At 31.2% G+C, this 27,938-nt stretch overlaps 1 protein-coding gene across 2 annotated transcripts; it reads left to right on the top strand.

Annotated features, from left to right (window-relative positions):
• The first annotated feature begins 22,635 nt into the window (after positions 1 to 22,635).
• LOC112756089 (ubiquitin-like protein 5) lies at positions 22,636 to 23,660 on the top strand. Of its 2 annotated transcripts, none has more exons than XM_072198413.1 (2): positions 22,636 to 22,807; positions 22,979 to 23,660. In XM_072198413.1, exon 2 carries the CDS (start codon positions 23,030 to 23,032, stop codon positions 23,225 to 23,227), a length of 198 nt encoding a protein of 65 aa, XP_072054514.1. In that variant the 5' UTR covers positions 22,636 to 22,807; positions 22,979 to 23,029; the 3' UTR covers positions 23,228 to 23,660. The 2 variants fall into 2 exon arrangements, with proteins under 2 accessions (XP_072054514.1, XP_025660302.1); XM_025804517.3 differs by having other exon boundaries at positions 22,666 to 22,807; positions 22,976 to 23,483.
• Positions 23,661 to 27,938: the final 4,278 nt, after the last annotated feature.

The following is a 27,938-nucleotide window of genomic DNA, read 5'->3' as shown; positions in this document are numbered from 1 at the left end:
TCTATGTTTAGTTGGGACAGAATTCAATCTTTATGACTATTAGCCCAAATTAATTTTTGTTGGCTTGCTTGGTCCGAAATGAAGAAAAGAGAGAAAGCAAATGCTTCTTGCTTCCAACTGATCTCTCTCTCATATGGTGGATTCCAAATTTAATTCAATTATCATTAATCACATGGGAACAATGAGAGAGAAATTAACAATTGATTTGATTGTCATCATCAATGCTACACGCCACCTAAAGCAGAAAAAGGGAAGTAAATTAATTCATTTTAATTTCTTCATTCAAATCCATTAAAAGTTCTCTCTCTTCTCTCACATCCATCTTCTTCATTCGGTCACTTCACAGAGAAAGCATGGAAGCTTTTGCAAGCTATCAGAGTGATGAAGAAGAAGCTAGAAGCAAGCTAAAGACCATTGTAATGATGGCAAGAAAAAGAAAAAGAAAACAAAAAGTATGTTGTGGCTGAGATCTTCACTAAAAAGAGGTAAGATTTGGTGAAGTAAGTTCATGCTCTCCATACCAAAAATGGAAGTAGATGATCTCGGTCAGAGGAAGAAGATCTCAGAGGCATGGCTCGTCTCTGCTTTGTGTTCTTTCATCACAGAAGGTAGCTAAGGAGGCTACGTGAAGGAGGAAGCAAAAGTGGAGCAGGAGGAGCTGTCATGCATCAAGAACGCATCAAGGGCTTGGAATGCAAGTCAAGATGGATGGCCCAGATTGGTGAAGATTAGTGCAAAGAGAAAATACAGAGGTAATTGCATGTTGGGTTTGACATTCAGTTTCCTCTCCTCTCTCTCTGGCCGAACCGGTTCTGGTTTGAAGAAGAAGAAGCTTAGCTTGATTCAACAGTTTCAACCGTGGAGGCTTCCCATTTTATAAATAAGGGAGAACAGCTAGGGTTTGAAGCAAGGAGTTAAGAGTGCAAAGTACAGAATTCTCATAGCTACCCAAGCTAACAGAAGTTCTTCTCCTTCAATATTTTCTGTTTTATATTTTTCTGTTTAATTTTGTCTGTCTTGAGTCTCATGGAAAAAGGCAAACAATGATGTTTGTAAGAAAAATCTATAGAGCGGAAAAAGACAGAGAGTGCAAAATTAAAAGAAAAAGCCATATATGTCCTTAGAGGTCCTTTGTACATCTGTATTGTGTTTCATGATTCTGTGGGAATTTCCTTGCAAGTTGGGTTAGCACTTAGCAATTGAAAGCTTGGCAGTGACCAAGTCAAGTTCAGGATTGGGGATTAGATTCTGGACTTGTCCTGGATAGGAAGGATAGTTCCTAGGGAGAATTGGTGTATGTAATCATGATGATTATAGTGAAATTCTATCATTGTTGTGATGGAGACTGGATGTAGGCTGCATTACACTTGGCAGCTGAACCAGGATACTTCGTGGTGTGATCTTCTATCTCTCTTCTACTCCGTTTCTGTTTCTGCTACATAGGAGATAAAACTGAAAAATATCTCTTGCCTGGTTACGAGATAAAAAGAAAAAGTCTCGTGGCTAGGTACGAGACAAAAAGCAAAAAGTCTCCAGAAGTTGTTTCAAAGGCCAGCAAGTGTTATTAAGTGAAAAGGAGGCTAAGATTCAACCCCCCTTCTCTTAGCCACTAATAAACCATCAACAGGTGTTTTGAATTTGATTTTATATAATGGATAATGTTCCGTTTAGTACTATACAGTTGATTCACCTTAATAACGTGTTTGGTTCATTATGCAGAAAGCTATTTTGAATTTGATTTTACATAATGGATAATATTCTGTTCATTTAGTACTATACAGTTGTTTCACCTTAATAACGTGTTCGGTTCATTATGCAAACCAGGTGTGTTGTGGATGAACAATTTGTCCCAAAGGTCGGGATGACTTTCAAGACACTAGAAGAAGGTGAAAAGTTCTACAAAAATTATTCCAAACTTGCTGATTTTTCTACCAAAATAAGGAACAGGACTCGGAAGGGAGACGAGATTAAGAATCAACTAATCGTATGCAACAGAGAGGCGATGTGGAAATCGAAGATATCTCCAATTCTAAATAGTCACTTTTTTGTGTTAGTCTTTATTGAATAGTCACTTTTTTGTGTTTGATATTAGCTTTATGAAATTCTTTATTGAATACTCACTTTTTTGTTTATTGAATAATTAAATTATTCTGTTATGTCAAAGAGTTTAGGTGTTTCTAAAATTAAATATTGATAGCAATATTTTTTTAAAATTTAGCTCTCTGCTATATTGATATATGAATTTTTTCGGTTCATCCAATGTATTAATTTTGGTTCATTTATTTTTTTGAGGCTCTTAATGTTTGATAAATACATTGATTTCATTCACTGTGAACTTGAAACAAAACAGCAGCCAGACAGTTTCAACAGATATATACATTAACATTTCAGACCGACAGGACAAGGACTAATCAATCTTAAATCAGATATATACATTAACATTAGATTTGCAATAACATTACATTAATATTCACATATATACATTGAAAGAAGTAGTATTTGCTTTTTTAAACAAGTTAAACAAAATAATCCTAATTACAATCAGTCAAACAAATTATATCCTATTTACTATCTATATCCCCACTTGTGAAATTACAATAAGGGTTGGAGATGACAGCAGATGGCTTTGGGAGTCTTATTGCTTCAGATGCTCGAATTACTTGGTCTCTGATTTTGGTGATAAATATATTTAATGTGTGCATATGCTTACGTTATAGCGCGGTTTTTCCTTCTTTGTCACCATTGTCTTCTTTATTTTTGCTGTAAGGACAAAAAAATTTGGCCAATACTTCACTCAATACACCGATAAGCACAAGCATGCATGTTTTAATCAAGTGAATTAAATTGGTCAACCCAACTGAACCGAACACCATTCATGTGCTGAATAAAATGTGATAAACATTTAATCATCAAGAAAAACTTTTCTGCATGCAAAAGAACTTAACTGAACACATAACAATAAAGTGAATCAAAATGACCAACACTACTAAACCGAACATTAATCATGTGCTAAATAAAACGTGATAAACATTCTATCATCAAGTAAATCATTTCTACATGCAAAAGGACTCAACTAAATACACTAACAATCAAATGAATGAAAATAACCAACTCCACCAAACTGAATTTCATTGATGTTCTGAATAAAATTTGATAAATATTAAATCAGCAAGAAAAATATTTCTGCATGCCAAAGAATTCAACTGAACACACCAACAATCAGGTGAATCAAATGACAAACACCAGTGAACCGAACACCAATCATGTACTGAATAAAACATGATAAACATTCAATCATCAAGTAAATCATTTCTGCATGCAAAAGGACTCAACTAAACACACTAACATTCAAATGAATGAAAATGAGCAACTCCACTGAACAAAAAGAAAATAAGAACACATTTCCATTCCTATGCCCTAGTTACGCCAAAAATTGGAATCAGATTAAATCAATCTACTAAACGAAGTAACTCAATTCAGTAAACCTAAAATGCAACTAGGAGAAATGCGAGATTGCAATATTTTAAATGAACAGTAGTTTTTATCATAGATTTCGCAGTCTCTGTTCTTGTTTTCATTCGTTTTTTCTTTTTCCTTTCGAAATCTTCTCGTGATTCTTTTCCAATAACGGTTTTCGCAGAGAACACGAGTGAAATTTGAGAAATTTTGAGAGAGATTCGAAGTTCTTGAATAGCAGTTTCAATGTTGAAGAAGGAACATTGTTTCATATTCAATGCGCGAATGAATATATTAACGTTTTCTGTGCTCTGGGCGCGTGTAATACACGCTTATTTAATGGTAGGGGTGGCAAAACGGGTTGAACCCGTCGGGTCGACCCGCTAAACCTGCTAAAAAGGTCGGGTCGGGCTAGAATTTGGAGCCCGCCAAATTCAAAAAATCCACCAAACCCGCACCGCCAAATTGGCGGGTTTTGGCGGGACAGGGCGGGCCGGTCCGCCGGGCCGATGATTTTTATTTTTTTATTTTTATTAAATAAAAGAGTGATTACTATTATAAAATTAATAATTATAGAATTTTCAAACACATTTTTTTATTTTTGTTTTTATTCTTCTTTTAGTTATTAACTTTATTTATTTTATTTTACAATTTTCGATATTTGTTCGAATTATGTGACTTATTTTTTAAAATAAAGATAGTTCTATTGACAAATATTATTTTGAACAATTTTATTGAGGTTAAAAATTAAAAAAAAAAGATAATAAAAAAATTATATTATAATTTGACTATTTTTTATTTGTATTTGATTTTTTAATTATTATTTTTTAGTTAATTTTAATGAATTTTATTTAAAAAAAAAAAAGAGCCAAGCGGGCTAACCCGCCGACCCGCCAATCCGCCATAAAGCGGGACGGACTAGCATTTTAAACCCATTTTAGTTGGCGGACGGGCCGGTCTGTCCCGTTTATGGGGCGAGCCTAAGCAGAGCGGGACTGGTTGGGGTGACCTGCTTTACCACCCCTATTTAATGGTATTGGATTTTTTTGGTATTGGATAAGCTTGGATGGACTTGGATAAAAAATTATATAGATGTGTAGCATGACTGTTATGTGTTTATGTTATAGTTTTTTATTTGTTAGTTATAATTTCTGTGAGTTAGGTTAATTATAATTATAATTATACTTTATATTTGTTAATTTATATTTATCTGTGATTTTTGTAATTTATGTGGTTTTGTAACGTCTGTAATTTAATTTTTGTGATTTTCTACAAATTGTTCTTTATAATTTGATTTATGTGATTTATTGTGAATTGTTGTGTATATGTGATTATAGTTTTATTGTTCTGTGACTCTATAGAATGTCTCTTCTAATTTATGTGATATTAAATGTTTGTTGCTGTTAATATTTTTGGAAACTATTAACACGATGTTTATAATGACAACAAAGGATTATTTAGTTTTTTTTAGTTTTAATTTTTTTTATTTTTTATTTTTAAAAAATTTGCGAATATTTGTGGATTTCCGGTCCCCGACAAATACAAAATTCCTGTTATCTGTTGCGAAAATAGGACAAGAACGAAATTAAATATAGAGATGATCTCATCTTTGTGGATATCCATTGCCATTCCTATTTAAAATTAGTAAAAAATATTTATATCTAAACCAACATTATATTTTTTATTATTTTATTAATATCTTATAATTTAAATTAAAAGATAATAACAATATTTTTAATATACTATTATATTGGTCAACTAAAGCTATAAATATCAACCTTTCTTTTTCCAAAGTTAGAATCAGACTCAAAGAGCTGCAGGTATTATTTCTGTGCATGCTGCTTCCTTGAATGGTATAATAGTACTTGAGATTGAGACTGATCTTTTAATGTTATTTATTTCATATACTATTAATGGCCTGATATATAGTATGTGCTGGATTGGATAAATGTGTCAAATGTAATTTTTGACTTGTAAAAGACCCCTTTGATTGGAATAATGTACATATCTAAATGATATTGGGTTTAATTTATATTCCTCGTAAAAGATTCAAGGTTTGATGTCTAGACTTGAGGAACCACTATGGGTTTGGTTCCAAAATTCATTGATTAAGGAACCACAATGGGTTTGATCAAGTGTTGTTGTGTTGTTAAAGTGTAATAAAAAACAAAAGAATTTTCTTTTTTTTTTTGTTGGTACTGCGCGGGCTGTCCCGCCACTATTGTCCTTATAATTATTAAAATTTAATAAATAAAATAAAATTTTAAAATTTATATAATTATTATTATATACATAATATAAATTAAAATAAAATTTTAAACATGATATAATTTATTAATTATTTTATTAATTATTTTACATATATTATATATATTATATATTAAAATTATATATATTATATATATATCGAAGTGGTTATTACCTAAACTCAGTCTCGTCCTGTCCCGAGTGGGTAAGGACGGGTGGATACCGAGTTCGGATAGTGTTACCATGGGCCAATGTAGGAAAAATAAATAAATAAAATATTTAAAATAAAATATTAATGTTGATTCGGTCTAATTTAGGTAAATAATTTAAATAAAATCTTTTAAAAAAAGAACTTAAAATATAAGGATTTTTATTAATAGTAGTTTATAAATAAATTATTTTATTTTTGAATTATTAGTTATAGAAGTACTTGTTTTAAAATTATAGCGTTTGGATAAATAACTCAAATAAATACAATTTTTTTATACAAGACAATAAATATTAAAATAAGGATGATAACAAATACCTTCTTATAAAATTCTAATTCACAATAATTTTTATGACAATGTTAAAAAAATTATTGTGTAGTTAGTGCTTGGTGTTTTATTATGTATGATATAATAGGCAAAAATTAAAAATAAATATAAAATATGTGTCATGCATGTTTTGTTGTTGTTTTTTTATGAAATTGCCATTTTTTTTTTTGCTTAATATGCATCCCTTATGTTCAAATAATTAAAACGGTAGCATATATTATGCAGTGACGTGGAATTATGTATGAGTTGCTAGGTTTTTCTATATTTTCAGTTTTGAAGGATAGATACTGTGAATGAAATAATCAATATGCTGATTTGATCCTCAAAAACACATTTGTCAATATATGTTAAGCCTCAACTTTTTTTTTGGTACTAAAAATAGGGAGACTTGAATTTGCAAACTCTTAGATGATTATGGAAAGATTATACTATTTGAGCTATAATTCATTGGCATGTTAACCCTCAACTTAAATTAAGTTAATCTTTGTTTATATATATATAAACACTAAAAATTAATTATTAAAATAATTATTTATATAATATATATATTAAAAATAATTTAAATAATATATGTATATAAATAAATATATATTAATTAATTTAGTAACTAATTTTTCTAATATATATATAAAAAATGATTTTGGTAGGGAACTAAATAGAAAGATAATCAACTAGAGCTAATTAATTGAAAAATAAAAAATCTATTATAAAAAAAAACTTTTCACTAAATTTTTTAAATTTTAAAACTAAAAATACAAAGAATTGACTTATGGTGACTTAGATCGTAGTTAATTCTCTAAATTAAAAAAAAAATCAAAAAAAAAACCACGAGAAACAAAAACATGGCCCATGCGCCCCCCTCCCCCTCTTATTCAGCACCAAGGAGTGCCTTCAAATAAAAATGTTTAGTCACTATGGTCTGGTAGAGCACAGGATTAGACGAAGGTTTGAGCTAAGGCCAATATTCACATATATTATTCACATATAGATTACTAATCTACATGGTATACAGCGACTAAACATGTTTGGTGGTGAACAAATATTTTATTCAAACAAAAACCAGCCGAACGCACGTAAATTTTATCATTATCTCTCACATTCTTTTTATTTTTTGTACATCCTTATTATGTATCAGAATCTACAGGTTGAGCCAAAGCTATGGCCTTAGAAATGCAAATACAATAGATAATAACAAGGTTTTTTCTTATGTATATAAATAAAAAACAGAATGATTGAGCTCCCAAAACTAGTTTATGTGTGTGGTTTGCTTTCTACTGAAACACTGAAGGACTTTTTAAATGGTTTAATTTATTTATGATTAAAATATATGTAATAATCAGCTATTCATTCTCCATTAACGAGGTCTAACACAAGTGATAATTGTTTGGATTATTTTAAGTCCAATCTTTGGAGGCAGCAAAACAACGTGTGTGCAATAGTTTTCATAACTAGGATTAGTAGTAGTTGGCTTCTGATCTTTGGATAAATGATGGTTTATACCTTTTAAAGAGCAGAAAACACAATCATTCCGCTGAAAAATAACAATCACAACTATTACAAAATGTACATGCTTGTGTATAATGTTAGGAAATTATTTGATTTTCTAACTTATTTGTGGGCAATATATATATTAATTATAATCACAAATTATGCTATTTCAAATTAAATGACTTATATAATGGTGATCTCATTTATTGTTATAAATGCTAAATTGAATAAGTCATTATTACTTTTGATTTGGAATTAAATGAGAATAAAACCGGATATTATCTTTTTGTTCCTTAGATAATTATCTTTTTTGGATTTTAGATATATTATCTTTTGGGCTTTAGATACTATTTTATTTGGGTTTAAGGGTTTAATGGGTGCCATGCTCAAATATAAATAAACCTTCAGGTTTCGGTCCCCAATATACCAAAAGCCGCCTTCGTTACTCTTTCTCCATCAAAAGAGTTGCAGTTCAGCCTCCTAGGAATACAGAAGGCTTTGGTTGAGGAAGATCAAAAAACCACAAGATCCAAACTCTTCCAATCGTATGATTTATGTTTATGAATTCAGGTACGCTTCCGCATTATGATATATATATATTTTTGGTGATTCAATATGGATGATCTAAGTTATTGAAATTAATTTATTCCAACAAGTGGTATCAGAGCCATCCATGATTTAGTCATAAAAAATATCAGCGTTATATTATTTTATTTGGATCGATATATGTATGTGTGTCATATATAATTGGTATTGATCCACGAGCACAAAGATTATTTGTTTTAACGCAAACGCCCTGGATTGCAATTATTTGTATATATACGTGTAACATCATATATATATTATTGCGTGCTTATAACAAGCATATTTTGGTTACCTTCTTTTATATGATATGGCATTCATAATATTTATGTTCATTGTGACCGTATATGAACTCTTGGCATTTGGTTTCAAAATATATATGTTATCATATCCAATTTTGATATAATAATAATTGATTTATTTTTAAAATATTAATAGAGTATTATTATGATTGTTTTAATTTTAATTCTCTGTGCTATTAATTTAATACAAATTAATAGATTATCCTTTTGGGATATAAGGATTATTATACCCATCTGTTTTATAAAGATTTGGTTTTGAAATAGATTGATTGAACATTATGCGCCTCTTTTGTGAAAATTAATTTATTCAAAACATTAGGAATATGATGATATGTAATTCATGCGAATATTGGTCAGCCCAAAGGAAGGTCTATATTTGGCCGAATTACATACACATATTGATAGTAAATACATGTTTGGGTATAACCAATTAAGAATAAAGTAATACTTATTATTTATGCGAACAATAATCGGCCCAAAGGAAGTTTATTGTTTGGCCAAATAATAAGCATTGCACACTTCTGTTTATTTTCTATTAATTATGCGGTTAATAATCGGCCCAAAGGAAGGTTATTGTTTGGCCAATTAATAGAAAATATATGCGGTAATAAATAGGTTGCGAAGTTTAAGTTTCCATGTGCACATTAAGTCGGTCCAAAGAAAGACTTAATGTGTGACAGGAATTTTGACAATATTTGATTACTGCAATGAGAGTATCACTTACAGTTAATTTTTCTATCCAAAGATTGAAAATTAATGTTGTGCTGGATATCTCAATATGGATTTTTTACCCATTAATTAACTAATATTTACTGCATGTTCTTTTTGTTCTAATCTAGAAACTATGGCTTTAGCTACCAATGTTTCTGCGCAAATTAGCAGTATTCCTATGCTGAATGGTACAAACTTTAAAGTTTGGAAGGATACCGTGGAGATTGTCCTCGGTTGTATGGATCTGGATATAGCACTTCGAGAGGAGAAACCCACTTCCACTTCGGAAAATCTCAATGAGATTAAAATAGAGAAGTGGGAGAGATCCAATCGAATGAGCATTATGATCATGAAACGCTCAATTCCTGAGGCGTTTCGGGGCTCAATTACTGAGGATAAAGATGCCAAACAGTTCCTAAAGGATGTTGAGAAATTCTTTACTAAGAAATTCAGTGCTCACATGGCTTTATCTTCTCAGTATAAAAGAAAGCGTGATACTACTGCGGATGCGCCTTCTCAACAGAAAAAAGGCTAAGAAACAGGATCAAGTTTCAACCTGTTTCTTCTGTAAGAAGGTGGGACACATGAAGAATGATTGTACTAAATATGCCACTTTGCGTGTAAAGAAGGGTATAATTCTTACTTTCGTTTGTTCTGAGGCTAGTTTAAGTTATGCACCTGTTGATACTTGGTGGGTAGATTCTGCTGCTACTACTCATGTAAGTGTCACTATGCAGGGTTGCCTGTTGAGCCGACCGCCAAGTGATGCTGAAAGATACATCTACGTGGCAGACGACAATATAGTTGCAGTCAAAGCTATAGGAACCTTTAGATTATGTTCCACGAGTGGATTTTACTTGGATTTATTAGAGACATTTTATGTACCGTCATTTAGACGAAATTTGGTTTCTGTTTCTCGTTTGGACAAATCAGGTTATTTTTGTTCATTCGGAGACAATAAAGTCAGTCTCTTTTACAATTCGAATAATATTTGCTCTGGTCATTTGGTGGATAATCTATATAGGCTTAACTTAAATTCCTATAATAATGAAATACTGCAAACGGGTACAAAACAAAAACTGAATGAGAATTCGGCATCATTATGGCACAAACACCTAGGCCACATCTCTAAACAGAGAATTCAGAGGCTCGTGTCGGATGGAATTATCGAACCCCTAAATTTGGCGGACTTTGAAGTCTGCATTGAGTGCATAAAGGGGAAAAGGACAAACGAAAGGAAATTAGGTGCCGAGAGAGCTAAAGATGTCTTAGAACTAATACATACCGATATATGTGGCCCATTCCCTACTGTCTCTTGGAATGGACAACGGTACTTTATTACGTTCATAGATGATTACTCTCGTTACGGGTATCTATATTTAATTCATGAAAAGTTCCAAACCTTGGATGTTTTCAAGTCTTTCAAAGCTGAAGTTGAACTTCAACTTGGAAAGAAAATTAAAGCTGTCAAATCTGATCGTGGTGGTGAATACTACGGAAGATATGACAGTTCAGGAGAGCAACGTCCTGGGCCCTTTGCTCTTTTCCTAGAGGAGTGTGGTATTGTTCCGCAATACACTATGCCAGGCAAACCTAGCATGAATGGTGTTGCAGAGCGAAGGAACCGAACTCTTAAGGACATGGTGAGAAGTATGATTAGTCATTCTTCCTTGCCTGAATCACTCTGGGGAGAAGCCTTAAAGACCGCAGTGTACATCCTTAATAGGGTGCCAAGCAAAGCAGTTAACAAAACCCCATATGAAATTTGGACTGGGAAAAGGCCTAGTATAAAGCATATGCATATTTGGGGATGTCCAGCTGAGGCGCGACCTTATAGGCCGCATGAAAGAAAATTGGACTCAAGGACAATTAGTTGCTACTTTGTTGGTTACGCTGAGCGTTCACGGGGGTACAAGTTTTACAATCCTGCATCAAGGTCTATTTTTGAGACGGGAAATGCGAGATTTCTTGAGGATGTTGAGTTTGGAGGGGAAGGAAATATTAGGAATGTTGCTTTTGATGAGGATTCTATAACTGACAATGATCAGGACCTTGTGCCTATTATTGTTCAAGATACAGTTATTGTACAAAAGCACAATGAGAATCCTGTTGTAAATCCAGCTACAGTACAAGAGAACAATGAGAATATTGTTATTGCTCAAGATACTGCTACAGTACAGAAAAATAATGAGAATCCTCCTCAAACCCAACCCATACAGCAAGCTCAACAACCTCAAGAAGTGCCATTAAGGAGATCCATAAGAGAAAGGAGAAGTGCAATTTCGGATGAATATATTGTCTATCTCCAAGAACATGAGGATGGCATTGGTTTGACAGAAAATGATCCAATCAATTTTCTTCAAGTCATGCAAAGTTCTAACTCTGAAAAGTGGATCGATGCCATGAAAGAAGAGATGAAGTCTATGAAAGACAATGAGGTTTGGGATCTCGTGGAATTACCTGAGGGTGTGAAACCAATTGGTTGTAAATGGATATTTAAAACCAAAAGGGATTCCAAGGGTAATGTCGAGAGATATAAAGCTCGTCTAGTCGCTAAAAGCTTTACTAAAAAAGAAGGCATATACTATAAAGATACTTTCTCTCCAGTATCATCGAAAGACTCTTTTAGAACCATAATGGCACTAGTAGCTCATTTTGACTTGGAGCTACATCAGATGGATGTAAAGACAGCGTTTCTCAATGGTGACATTGATAAAACGATGTATATGGTACAACCAGAAAATTTTGTATTAGGTGATTCAAAATCTATGGTTTGTAAGTTAAAGAAATCCATCTATGGTCTCAAACAAGCTTCCCGTCAATGGTATCACAAGTTTCATCAAGTCATTACCTCATATAGTTTTGAGGTGAATATCATAGATGAGTGTGTATACCGCAAGTTCAGTGGGATTAAATATATCTTTTTGGTCTTATATGTTGATGACATTCTACTTGCCAGCAACGATATAGGCTTGTTGCATGAAACTAAGAAATTTCTATCGAACAAATTCGAAATGAAAGATCTTGGTGATGCCTCTTTTGTATTAGGAATCGAGATACTAAGAGATTGTTCTCAAGGTATTCTTGGATTATCACAAAAGAACTATATCGAAAAGATTTTAAGTAGATATGGCATGGAAAATTGTAGACCAATGGACACACCCGTAGCTAAAGGAGACAAGTTCAGTCTCAAACAATGCCCTAAAAATAATCTTGAGAGGACAACAATGTATGATAAGCCTTATGCATCAGCACTAGGGAGTTTAATGTATGCTCAAGTCTGCACACGTCCTGATATATCATTTATAGTGGGAGTGTTGGGTAGATACTTGAGCAATCCAGGCATGGATCATTGGATAGCTGTTAAACGCGTAATGCGTTATCTGAAGAGAACAAAGGATTACATGCTCACTTATCGGAGATCAGAAAATTTGGAGATCATTGGGTATTCTGATTCCGATTTTGCGGGATGCCAAGATAGTAGACGCTCAACTTCAGGCTGTATCTTCACTTTGGCTAGAGGATCTATTGCATGGAAGTCTAACAAACAGACTCTTGTAGATTCCTCAACAATGGAGGCAGAATATGTTGCTTGCTTTGAGGCAACCAAACATGGCATATGGTTGCGAAACTTTGTCACTGAGCTTCGTATAGTAGATGACATTGAAAAGCCATTAAAGATATTCTGTGACAACAAGTCAGCAGTATTATACTCCAACAACAATAAGAGCTTGGCAAAATCGAAGCATATAGACATCAAGTTCTTAGTTGTTAAGGAGAAAATTCAAGAAAAACAGATTTCCATAGAACATATAGGAACAGAGTATATGCTAGCAGACCCATTAACCAAGGGATTGATCCCTAAAATCTTTCATGAGCACACTGCTCGGATGGGTGTCAATAGTTGTGATGTCTTGGTTTAATTTATTTATGATTAAAATATATGTAATAATCAGCTATTCATTCTCCATTCACGAGGTCTAACACAAGTGATAATTGTTTGAATTATTTTAAGTCCAATCTTTGGAGGCAGGAAAACAACGTGTGTGCAATAGTTTTCATAACTAGGATTAGTAGTTGGTTTTTGATCTTTGGATAAATGATGGTTTATACCTTTTAAAGAGCAGAAAACACAATCATTCCGCTGAAAAATAACAATCACAACTATTACAAAATGTACATGCTTGTGTATAAAGCCAACAAATTGAGTTTCTTAATTAAATTATGTTTTTTTCACTAACTAAGCCTTAATTTGATATTTGTTTGTCTTCCTAAAGAAAATATTTAATTTCTCATGCTGTACAATTCAATTAAATGCCAGTGCCATTTTTTTTCTTAATATGCTGAACAAGGTGGTTCGAATACATTTTTTACATTAGACAAGTATTAGAGTTTATATAAATATCTCTCTCTCTCCTACTCAAGTTTATTACTTTTCCTTTCTCTTCTCACTTGTGCTAGATACCTTACACCACATGTTAAATTTCTTTTTTTGGTATTTTATTAAATCTGTTCTTGAGAAAAAAATATTTTGCCTTGGGCTAAGCCCAAAATACCCTACCCAAATTTTAAATTTCAACTCACACGAACTCAAAGTCCCATTCTGAAATGGTTAGGTGATTGGGCCTAGAGCAAAGTTGATAAAAACTTTGTGGCTCCTTCATGGCAAATAAGTTGGAAGTTGAGGGATACAAAAAAAAAAATAACTTGGAAGTTTAGGAACTTTTATGTCAAAATTAGTAGGTATGTGAATAGGTTAATGTTTTTTTCTTCTTATTACATCAAAAATCCCTTATGAAGTTTAGATGAGAGCATTTAAAATTTTGGACCACTTATCAGTGGATCTAAGTAGGAATAAGGTCAATATTATTAGAAAAAGTAAAGGTAAACAACTTCTAATCACCTAATTTTAAACAATTTTAATTATTAATAATAATTATATATTTTAAAAAATAAATTATCACTAATTAATGATAATTAATTAGTTTAGAATGCAATTCAAAAATATTTGTTGATTTGTAATTGACTAGGCCCTATTGATTATTTAACGAGATTGATATTATTAACTAAGATATACCAATAAATAAATTTCATTAGGTCTCTCACTCTTACGGTCATCTTCCTTCACAGCATCTATCCTGTACGATCATCCTTCTTCACAGCATCTAGCCTGTAGTTAATTCTTACTCTTACATATATAACTAGCGCGATATCTTCGTATCCGTTTAAATCACGTGCCTTAAAGACCCAAACTTGCCAACACGTTCGCGTGTTGAGCTTGGAGGGTACTAGGACAAGCTCACAACCATCATGAGGTATAGCGTCCAAAAACTAAGCCCAACTTGCTCGAGTATAAACAACTAGCAAGTTAAGTTTGGGAGCTGTGATTCGTACCCAAATAGCTCAGATATATAACACTACATATCGGAACTAACTTTGAAATTCAAATCATTTCCCCTATCAAAATAACTAATCTCGAACACTTTCGCAATGCCGACGCATATCTCGGGCTTTACAGACACACAACGGTTGCCATTATGTAACAATATATACAGACCAAATAGGGTGATAGAGGCATTCAATTCTATTCACTCTTAAGCAAGAACCCTAAAGAGTATTTACGAAGATTGGTTGATTGATTACTGACTTGAGCGTCAAAATCCTTTTTGTAGGTCCAACGCACGAGTCAAGCCTTTGGAGAGTACGCAATTCGCTCAAGGATCTTTTAGAGGGAGTCTCTTGAGTGACAACGAGCTATACTTCGAAGGATAAGTTTCTGATCGGAACATATAATATCAAGACAAAGTTGACGTAATTTCAAAAGATTTATATTTCCGTAATAACATTATGGGCAAAAATACTAGTTTTATAACTAAGTTCCTACTGTGAAAACATTGAAATTAACAGAATATTCTATTAAACTATACAAAATATTAAGTCAAGTATTAGACATATTCATTTTGTTTAACAGAATATTATGTTAATTATAGTATTTTTGCCACGATAAGGATTTAATTATAAAATCTAATATGGTATAATGACTCAATTGGAAAGAAAAAATAGTATTGGAACTTAATTGAAAATTCAATAAAATTATAGGAATCGACAGAATAATTAAACCAATAAAATATAGTTTAATTTTTTATGCTCTGACAGTGTAAAATATTTTACACAATCGTGCAATCACATATATATATTTTGGATGACCAGTATCAATGAAATAGTAATTGTTTTTTATGATGTGACGTTCATAATTAAATGCATGTGTAAAATTGCTTTACATGTAATTAAATGCAGGTTTAAAATTGCTTTAAAGTTATGTTTTTAAATTTAAATAGAAAAGTTATTTGTTATATTATACACTTAAAGGTATCAGGCCTTAGTAGAAAAGAAGGAGAGAAAGAAGAGAGAAGAGTTAGAGTGAATTTTCTGTTCTGTTGTATTAGTGATTCAATTCATTCATTCTTTACAGTATAGTGTAGTCTATATATACACAAGGACAGTTGGAAGGGGTGTTTAACTAACTATTGGGAAAGCTAAGCTAATAGACTAAGACTAACTAACTGAAGTCCAGCCTGACACTTATAACAGTAATCTCTAACAGACTCCAACTGAATCAGTTGAAGCTTTAACTGCCTGAATGAACTATTACTCTATCATGCTCTCTGCTCTGAGATTCTTTTACTTTTTCCATCAATTTTGAGTGTTCTTCGTACTTACAAATTCTTCTTCCCATACACAAATTAACGAAAGCAAATATGTAAATATTTTTTATTTGAATATAAATAAAATACTAATAATATTGTTATAGTGAAAAATTTAGATAAAATATACGATATCTTAAGTTTAAATTTTATCATTGTCAGAGTCTTATTCTAATTGTTATATGTTACATTGTTTCTATTTGAGATTATTCAAAAACATTTTAATTTTACGCTATTTTATGTTTTTTATATTAATATTTTATTTGAGTCAAATAATTGTATAATTAATTATAATGAGTTTGACTATGTCCATATTAAAAATATTATTTTTGTGAATAATTAAATTTTATTAACTGAAAATAAATCAAGTGATTTAATAAAATAAATATATTGAATGATTTTAATAAATACAAACAAAAAACATTGAATATTAAATATCTTATTATTAAAAAATAAAAAGTAAAAAAATATTATATTAATATTAAGCCAGGGACAAATCTATTTATATTGTAATGGGATATCATTACAATTTAAAATTTTTTTAATAGTATAAAATAATTATATTTATTTGTCCTATTAAATTATTAAATTTGATCTTATAATAATTTTTTATTCAATTTTTGACAATTGATATTCAATTTAAAAAGTTTATATAGATATGTATTATAATGATAAATTCTCAAATTTAAATCACTTGTGTTCTTTCTCAAATTTAAATTTAAATTATCAATTTAAACGTGTATTATAAGCCCAAAACAGTTCAAATGGATTAAAATTTAAAATTATTACATGTTCCTAACGTTTGGTTTACCACTTCAATTTAACCGCATTGAAGAATTTAATATTGAATGCTATTGGTCAACAATAGACGAAAAGAATAAAAAAAATTACTATTGATATCCGTCTAAAGTAGATAACGTTTTGTGTTACAAAAAAATATGTTGTAGTTGTTGTCATTCTTATTTTTGTATTTTTTGTATTATAGTTGAGATTTTAAAAATATTTTATGTTTTTTTATTTAGGTATCGACTATGTAATGACAAGTACATACATTTTATAAGAGTGTGACATAATCATTAGACAAATATTTACCTTTTTGAATTATTCGTTATACTAGTTGAGTTAGGTGGACAGAAGGGATGCGATAAATACCTAATGAAGTAAAAAAAAAAAAAAAAACGTATTTTAATATTTAAAGTTGGGATAATTTGTTTTTGAAAATAATGATTTTTTTTATTTTGTTTAAAAAAAATCCTATAATTTTGTTGCATATAAAAAAAATGTTTTATGGCTGAAAATTATATTTAAATTAAACTGTGAAAATTGGGCTATCTAATTTTGTTAAATTGTTTGAAATCTTGTATTAAATATTTAATTGCTAGATATATAAGTTTGAAAAATTATTTAAAGTAAAATTAAAACCATCTTTTATCAATGAAGACAATGTAATTTTAATGAAAAAAAATACAGTTCATATACTTTGACTAAATTATATATGATGTTAGAAACTTAGAATATATAGTTTCCGTTAATTAATAAAAGTTAAACATAAGTGTGATAATGTCTTAATTTTATTTCACATGTTTAATCGTTCCCATGTAAAGATGAAAAGAAAGCAAACTAATAAAATGTTAAAATGTTTATAACAAATTAACAATACACGTTATAATTATTTTTTTAATATATACTTATAAATGAATATTTAACCATTTTTTATATATCATACGAATACTATTTTTTTGTAATTATCATTTAAAAAATTGTGAATAAAGACGTAAAGAAGAAAAATAAAAAAAATGTATTGTTATGGTTTAAATGGTTATATATGTATTATTTTACCATCATATAATTATAAATTATGTAATCTATTAATATATTACATTAGAAAAAGAAAAAGAAAAATAAACTTAAGTCAATAGTCCAAACGGAAAAAACTAGGGTTATTGTATTGCTTGGAAGTTTTTTTTACGTGAATCCGACTGATAAAAAAAAGTAGTATAATAAATCTTAACAATTTTTAACTGCTTAAATCAATTTTAAACGGAGTTATTAGTCACCAAAAAAAAAATAGTCACAAAAAAAAAACGGAGTTATTAGTAATTAATATTTAATAATCCGCAAATAATTGTATGGTACTCCAATTACAATCTTTGTATTTACATTGGAACTCGGTCTAATATAAAAAAGGACACATGTCACTAATTTTAACTACAAAATATATTTGTATAAAATTTATAAAGTGAATTTTTTTTTGTGACTGAACATAACACAAAGAAAAAATACCTAAGAGAAAGAGTAACACTCCTCTCTAATAATAATGTCTAAATTATTAGGGGGTTGTAACCACTCTAGGTACACCTGCTTGTTTAAAGCAGCAGTCTTAGCCATTAAATCAGCCGCTCTGTTTGCTGTACGCTGGATGAGCACTAAAGTAGCTGTCCAATTGCGCTGAAGTATCTCTTTGATTTTGCCAAGCAGATCAGAGTCATTCGTAATCATGCTGGTTGTGCCTCGCGAAACAAGAAGAAATGCATCAAGATTATCAGTTTCACATATGACCTCTTTACACTCGCAATCCCAAGCCATAACAAGCCCTCTCCAAATAGCATGAAGCTCACAAGAGAGAACACTAGAAAGAGGTATACTGGCAGAACAACCTTTCATCCAAATTCCCATGCTGTCTCTAATAATACATCCAAAGCCCGCTAATTGCCCATTTTCAAAAACGCTTGCATCGCAGTTCACTTTACAGACATTCATTGGAGGTGGTTCCCAGTTATATTGCAAAGAGGAAGGAATAATATGTTTTTGGTTGGTAACAACCTTAGAGAAATCGCGAGCAGCATGTTGAACTAAGTGAACAATTTTCTCCTTACTCCATGGATCATCTTGATGGAAGATGTCATTGTTCATATCCCTCCAAATCCACCAAAAGGCCGCTGCAAAGAGAAACTCATTTTTGTTGAGGTTAGAACGAATCCAAGACACAAAATCCAAACTAGAGTCCTCAGCGGTCATTCCCAAATTTAAGCTAATCCAAATCTGACGAGCTTTTTGGCAAGTCCTAAAGCAGTGGTTAATATCCTCTAGAGCAAGATAACATCGCTGATAAAAATCAGAAGTAGCAAGACCTCTTTGAAACCGGTAACTAGCTGTGGGAACTCCGTTGTTGAGACAAAGCCAGAGCAGACACTTTATCTTCTCCGGTATTCTCAAGCGCCAAAGCCAAAGCCAATTTTCATTATCGTTCCAGCCAAATTTCTTCTTCAATAGCCATTCATACCCGCTTTTAGTCGAGTAGGTGGGAGTATTTGAGTTTGTCCAAAACCAACCTGTTTTATCTCCTGCCTGCTTGATAGGATCAAAGAGCATCAAATCAAGTTTAACTTCTTCCGGAATCATTGTGCAAAGAATATCCCACCGCCAATGTCCATGATACCAGACATCTTCTAGCTTCAAGTGAGAATCAGAGATGTGCACAAAAGGAACCAAAGGAGCTAGCGTTCCACATGGTCGCCAAGCATGATACCAAAAGGATTGAGACATCCTGCCTGTACACCAATCAAAACCATCACGAAGCTTTTCTATTGTCTTATAAATCGCTCGCCAAGTGCTTGAAACATTATTAGAAAAACTGGATGAAAAGCAAGACCTCCCAGATAAATATTTTGCCAACATAATTCTTACCCAAAGCTTATCATTATTATGCAGTAATTGCCAAACAAGCTTTCCTAATAAAGCAAAATTTACACACTGGGTATCTCTAATTCCCAAACCTCCATATTTTCTTGGAGTGACAACTTTGCTCCACTTGACATAATTTAAGCATCGCTCCCCCACCTTTCCCTTCCACAAGAATTGTCTAAGTACAGAATTAATCTTTTGACAAATCGAAGTAGGAAAAAGAGTCACTTGCATCTGATAAATAGGAAGAGAAGAAGCAACAGATTTAATTAAGCAAAGCCTGCCTGCTCTGTTAAGGAGCCGACCTTTCCAACTAGCCAGCCTATTCTTGATCTTCTCTAAAGAGTCCGAAAAAATAGACCTAGCAGCTCGAGGATGGTTAAGGTTCACCCCCAAGTATTTGCCTAGGTCACTAGTAAAAGGAATATGAGAAACACCAGACAACATTTCCTTCCTTCTATTAGAGATATTTCTAGAACAAATAGCTTTAGATTTTTCAATGTTAACCTTCATACCTGAAGCTTTGCAGAACAACTCCAATGTGTGCACAACATTCTGAACTTGATTTTTCTTCGCTTTACAAAAAAGGAGGAGGTCATCTGCAAACATCAAGTGAGAAACTCTAGGTCCTCCTCTAGAAACAGCCACACCATCCCAAATACCCTCATCAACTTGTTTGGAAATGAAGCACGCCAATCTCTCCATGCACAAAACAAATAAATAAGGAGAAATTGGATCTCCTTGCCTGAGTCCTCTGCGAGGTTGGAAGCTGTCCAATCTATTCCCATTCCAAAGGATAGAAAGATTTGAAGCCTGAACACAATTCATTACAAGCCAAATAATTAGAAAAGGAAAGCCAAAAGATTCAAGAGTGTGCTCAAGAAAATTCCAATCAACTCTATCATAAGCCTTTTCTAAATCAATCTTAAAAGCCATAGCTCCTTTTCTAGACTTTGTCCGCTTAAGAAAATGAAGAACTTCTTGGGCCACAATAATATTATCAGGCGCTCCTCTACCATGTATAAACCCTCCCTGAGTTGGGCTAACAATCTCATCCAAAAAAGGTCGTAATCTATTAACCAGCACTTTAGTCACTAGCTTATAAATTACATTACAAAGACTTATTGGCCGAAAATCCTTCAATATAGTTGGAGGGTCGCATTTCTATAAAGTGAATCTTTACATTAGTACGACCCTATTACTAATATTTGTGAAAGTTTTAAGAATCCTTTTAAAAAAAGATTACCTGATATGCAGTTTTACTGATATAATTTATTTACCTATGACTGGATTAAGAAAGAAGTCTCAAAAATCTTTTCACAAATGTCAATTTTATCAGAAGAAAATTGAATAAAAAAAAATATGAGTTGAAGATCATCTATAAACTACTCAAATTGCACACTCACAACATACTTTTCACCTCAATCTTGACCCTTAATATTTTTTATATTAAATCAAAATAATTAAATAAATAAATTAGAACGGAAAAGTTCCACATTCGTAGGATGGAATAGGTGATAAGCTTCCTAATATCTTTTTTAGAAAAATTATCAAGTGTTCCGGACAGAAAAACCGGAACATCACATTCTAAGTACGGATAAGTTGCCTGGAGCTTTTTTGTCTTGTAGTCAGAGATATTTTGACGGAAATAACCCTGAATATGGTTATGATTTGTCCCTAATGACCAGCTGAATACAACGAGAATGGGTAATAGCTAAAAAACGTTACGAAGGAGAGCTTGCAGCTTGTGGGCCGAATGGTGTTGCTCAGAACACTGGTTCCAACCCATTTTAAAATTTAATTATTTTAGATATTTTTAAATTTATAATTTTTATTATTATTTAATTTATATAATAAAATTCAATAATTAAAAAATCGATTTATAACATCACTCATTAAATTTTAATATCTTAAAATAATCTTTTTAATATTATTATTATTTGAAATTATCGTCATTTTTTCTATATCTTTTCAATTATCAAATTTTTTTTCTTAAAGTTAATTTGTTAAAAAAAAATTTAAACTAAAGCAAATATAGAAAAATTAAAATGGGAAACTAATAATAGATTGGACTAAAATTTAGATGAAAATTTTTAAAATAATTACTATATTTATTTAATAAAATCTAAAAAAATTAACATTTTTAATATATAATTAATAATAGTTTGATAAAATTATTTATATAAAAAAATTTTACTATAAAAGAACTAAAATTTAAAAAATATAAAATATAAAAATACAAATAAAAATAATTTTATAATAATTTGATTATTTTTATTATTTTATCTAAACAATTTTGTTTATTAAATTGTAAAAAATATTATTAAAATTAATAAGATTAAAAGATATTAAAAATATAATATTATGAAAAAAAATTTCAAAAATGTATTTGATTATTAATTTATTTAAAAATGAATTTAATTATTAATCCTTAATTAATTAATTTCTTTTTTATTTTTTTATTTGACAAATAATCAATTTGTCATGCATGCATTTAGAACCATTTTCGTTAGGCGGTTAGGCCCTTGTTGCCTCTACGTTTGACAAAACGCACAAAAAATCCCCCACTAATATCTACATCCGTTCGACTTGCGCTCTGACTCAGCTTTACATAAATTTATGGCTACGGAGACCTTTCCTGAATTCAACTTGGACATAGCTTCACATAAATTCGACTTACTCTTGTTATGCTTACCTTTCTAACCGATTGCACGCCCTTGATGTTCTTATTTGGTCTGTGTCTACTGAAATCGCGTGCTGTCAATCTACACCTTTTACATTTTTTATTTTATATCTAAACGGTATATAAGAATGGAATATCATGTTCCAGCGTCGTACAATGCCATACCGGAATAGCTTCTTTTATTATTTCCGTGTCAGCTGCACTAGTATATATAAGATATAAGCCTAGCCCTGAGTGACAAAATTCAAAAGCTTCAGACTCTGCACCCTCAAACTCTCAGCCTTTCCTCTCACCATTCACGAACGCACGCACGCTCACCTGGCTCCCTCACCGTCACGCTCACCTCGCCGTCTTGCAGTGGTCATCGTCTTCTCTTCGTCGCGTCTTCGCTGGTCTGCCCCTATTCTTTGTCGGGTAAGTCAGCTCATTGATTTTGAACCATTTGTTATAATGTCTAGAGTTAGGTTAATTATAATTTATATTTCTGATGCTGATTCTGATTTCTATGATTTATGTGATTCAATCTTTGTGGATTCTGTGATTTATGTGTTTATGTTATAATTTTTTCTTTGTTAATTACAGTAGCAGTGTTATAATTTCTGTGAGTTTCTGGGAACGATTAATCAAGAAGAGAAGATGATCGAGGTGGTTCTGAACGATCGATTGGGGAAGAAGGTCCGCGTGAAATGCAACGACGACGACACCATGGGAGACCTGAAGAAGCTGGTTGCAGCTCAGACAGGAACGAGGGAGTGGTACCCCATCTACAAGGATCACATCACCCTCAAAGATTACGAGATCCACGATGGCATGGGCCAGCTCTACTACAACTAAAATCCCTCTTCAAAGGTCTCTTTTTTCTTCCCTCCAAAGTCAGAATCAGACTCAAAGAGCTGCAGGTATTATTTCTGTGCATGCTGCTTCCTTGAATGGTATAATAGTACTTGAGACTGATCTTTTAATGTTATTTATTTCATATACTAGTAATGGCGTAATATATAGTATGTGCTGGGATTGGATAAATGTGTCAAGTGTAATTTTTGACTTGTAAAAGACCCCTTTGATTGGAATAATGTACATATCTGAATGATATTGGGTTTAATTTATATTCCTTGTAAAAGATTCAAGGTTTGATGTCTAGACTTGAGGAACCACTATGGGTTTGGTTCCAAAATTCATTGATCAAGGAAGTGAAGGAACCATTATGGGTTTGATCAAGTGTTGTTGTGTTGTTAAAGTGTAATAAAAAACAAAAGAATTTTCTTTATTTTTTTGTTGGTACTGCGGGCTGTCCCGCCCCTACTGTCTTTATAATTATTAAAATTTAATAAATAAAATAAAATTTTAAACATGATATAATTTATTAATTATTTTATTAATTATTATATATATATATATAGAGAAGCGGTTGTTACCTAAACTCAGTCTCGTCCTGTCCCGAGTGGGTAAGGACGGGTGGATACCGAGTTCGGGTGGTGTTACTATGGGCCAATGTAGGAAAAATAAATAAATAAAATATTTAAAATAAAATATTAATGTTGATTTGGTCTAATTTAGGTAAATAATTTAAATAAAATTTTTTGAAAAAAGAACTTAAAATATAAAGATTTTTATTAATAGTAGTTTATAAATAAATTAATTTATTTTTGAATTATTAGTTATAGAAGTACTTGTTTTAAAATTATAGCGTTTGGATAAATAACTCAAATAAATACAATTTTTCTACACAAGACAATAAATATTAAAATAAGGATGATAACAAATACCTTCTTATAAAATTCTAATTCACAATAATTTTGATGATAATGCTAAAAAAATTATTGTGTAGTTAGTGCTTGGTGTTTTATTATGTATGATATAGTAGGTAAAAATTAAAAATAAATATAAAATATGTGTCATGCATGTTTTGTTTTTTTTTTGTATGGAATTGCCATTTTTTTTTTTGCTTAATATGCATCCCTTATGTTCAAATAATTAAAACGGTAGCATATATTATGCAGTGACGTTTATGTATGAGTTGCTAGGTTTTTCTATATTTTCAGTTTTGAAGGATAGAAACTGTGAATGAAATAATCAATATGCTGATTTGATCCTCAAAAACACATTTGTCAATATATGTTAAGCCTCAACTTTTTTTTTTGGATACTAAAAATAGGGAGACTTAAATTCGCAAACTCTTAGGTGATTATGAAAAGATTATACCATTTAAGCTATAATTCATTGGCATGTTAACCCTCAACTTAAATTAAGTTAATCTTTGTTTATATATATATAAACACTAAAAATTAATTATTAAAATAATTATTTATATAATATATATATTAAAAATAATTTAAATAATATATATATAAATAAATATAAAAAATGATTTTGGTAGGGAACTAAATAGAAAGATAATCAATTAGAGCTAATTAATTGAAAAATAAAAAATCTATTATAAAAAAAACTTTTTACTATCTTAATTTTTTGAATTTTAAAACTAAAAATACACAAAATTTACTTATGTTGACTTAGATCGTAGTTAGTTCTCTAAATTAAAAAAAAAAACCGAAAAAAGAAACCACGAGAAACAAAAACATGGCCCATGCGCCCCCTCTTATTCAGCACCAATGAGTGCCTTCAAATAAAAATGTTTAGTCACTATGGTCTGGTAGAGCACAGGATTAGAGGAAGGTTTGAGCTAAGGCCAATATTCACATATAGATTACTAATCTACATGGTATACAGCGACTAATAAAAACTAGCCGAACGCACGTAAATTTTATTATTATCTCTCACCTTCTTTGTATTTTTTGTACATCCTTATTATGTATCAGAATCTACAGGTTGAGCCAAAGCTATGGCCTCAGAAATGCAAATACAATAGATAATAACAAGATTTTTTCTTATGTATATAAATAAAAAACAGAATGATTGAGCTCCCAAAACTAGTTTATGTGTGTGGTTTGCTTTCTACTGAAACACTGGAGGACTTTTTAAATGGTTTAATTGATTTATGATTAAAATATATGTAATAATCAGCTATTCATTCTCCATTCATGAGGTCTAACACAAGTGATAATTGTTTGGATTATTTTAAGTCCAATCTTTGGAGGCAGCAAAACAACGTGTGTGCAATAGTTTTCATAACTAGGATTAGTTCGTTGGCTTCTGATCTTTGGATAAATGATGGTTTATACCTTTTAAAGAGCGGAAAACATAATCATTCCGCTGAAAAATAACAATCACAACTATTACAAAATGTACATACTTGTGTATAAAGCCAACAAATTGAGTTTCTTAATTAAATTCTGTTTTTTTCACTAACTAAGCCTTAATTTGATATTTGTTTGTCTTCCTAAAGAAAATATTTAATTTCTCATACTGAACAATTCAATTAAATGCCAGGGTGCCATTTTTTTTTCTTAATATGCTGAACAAGGTGGTTTGAATACAATTTTTTTTTTCATTGAGGTATGCTACACATACAACATACAAGTCTTTTTAGTTTACAAGTCTTACAAGTCCAATAAAACACACGCATTACACTTAATTAACGCATTACACACTTCCACATTCAATAGTAAATAAAATGCACGTTATTCAACAACTTCCTGTTTTCAAAGCGCGCTACTCACCATGTATTATGAACGACTCTTCTTCTTCCTCCATGAAAACAATTTTCTTGCCAAATTTGAAGATAATAGAACTTCAAAATTACATCCAATCGATTACAGAAATACACTCAAAGGATTACAGAAATACACTCAAACGGTTACAGGAATTCACCTAAACGATTATAGAAATACACCCAAAAGATTATAAGAATACACCCAAAGAATTTAAGAAATACACCCAAAATTCGTTGAAGTACACCTTATGCATATTTCAGAACTCTTTCTCTTTCTCCTCCTCATCTTCTGCTGTTTTTTCTTCTTCAAAAATAATTTCAGAGCTTGATGTCAAAAAACAATAGAAATCGAGAATAACGAATAAAGAAAACAGAGAGAAAAGCACGTAAATGAAGAAGAATAACAGAAAGAGGAAGAAGAACGTGCAGCAATGAGAAGAAGAAGGAGAAAGAGAAGGCAAGAAATGAAATAGAAGAAGAGGAACGAGAAAGAGAAAGCAAGAAACGAAAGAAAAGAAGAAGAAGAAGATGATGATGAAGAGAAAGAGGAAGAAGAACGTGCAGCAAGAAGAAGAAGAAGAAGGAGGAGAAAGAAAAGGCAAGAAACGAAAGAAAAGAAGAAGAGGAAGAGAAAGAAGAAGAAGAAGAAGAACGTAAACTTTGCATCGCGTTTTTTGAGTTTATTCGTTAATTAACTTGTAAAGCATACAAGCCCTAATGGCTTGTGCTTATATGCAGAGCTTTTCTATTTTACATTATAAAGTATTAGAGTTTATATAAATATCTCTCTCTCCTATTCAAGTTTATTACTTTTCCTTTCTCTTCTCACTTGTGCTAGATACCTTACACCACATGTTAAATTTTATTTTTTTGGTATTTATTAAATCTGTTCTTGAGAAAAAAATATTTTGCCTTGGACTAAGCCCAAAATACTCTACCCAAATTTTAAATTTCAACTCGCACAAACTCAAAGTCCCATTTTGAAATGGTTATTTGATTGGGCCTGGAGCAAAGTTGGATAAAAACTTTGTGGCTCCTTCATGGCAAATAAGTTGGAAGTTGAGGGATACAAAAAAAAAACTTGGAAGTTTAGGAATTTTTATGTCAAAATTAGTAGGTATGTGAATAGGTTAATGTTTTTTTCTTCTTATTGCATCAAAAATCCCTTATGAAGTTTAGATGAGAGCATTTAAAATTTTGGACCACTTATCAATGGATCCAAGTAGGAATAAGGTCAATATTATTAGAAAAAGTAAATGTAAACAACTCCTAATAATCTAATTTTAAACAATTTTAATTAATAATAATTAAGTATATATTTAAAAAAATAAATAATTACTAATTAATGATAATTAATTAGTTTAGAATGCAATTTAAAAATATTTGTTGGTTTATTATTGACTAACCCCGTGTTGATTATCTAACGAGATTGATATTATTAACTAAGATATACCAATAAATAAATTTCATTAGGTCTCTCACTATCACGGTCATCTTCCTTCACAGTATCTATCCTGTACGGTCATCTTTCTTCACAGCATCCAGCTTGTAGTTTATTCTTATTCTTACATATATAACTAGTGCGATCTCTTTATATCTGTTTAAATTACGTGCCTTAAAGACCCAAACTTGCCAACACGTTCGCGTGTTGAGCTTGGAGGGTACCAGGACAAGCTCACAACCATCATGAGGTATAGCGTCCAAAAACTAAGCCCAACTTGCTCCGAGTATAAACAACTAGCAAGATAAGTTTGGGAGTTGTGATCCGTAACCGAATAGCTCAAATATATAACGCTACACATCGGAACTAACTTTGAAATTCAAATCATTTCGCCCTATTAAAATAACTAATCTCGAGTATGCGCACTTTCGCAATGCCGACACATATCTCAGGCTTTACAGGCACACAACGGTTGCCATTATGTAACAATATAT

Source organism: Arachis hypogaea, chromosome 6 (genome assembly GCF_003086295.3).
Source record: "Arachis hypogaea cultivar Tifrunner chromosome 6, arahy.Tifrunner.gnm2.J5K5, whole genome shotgun sequence".
Taxonomy (NCBI): Eukaryota; Viridiplantae; Streptophyta; class Magnoliopsida; order Fabales; family Fabaceae; genus Arachis; species Arachis hypogaea.
Note: the sequence above shows the minus strand (reverse complement) of the source record. Positions and strands in the feature narration are given on the sequence as shown.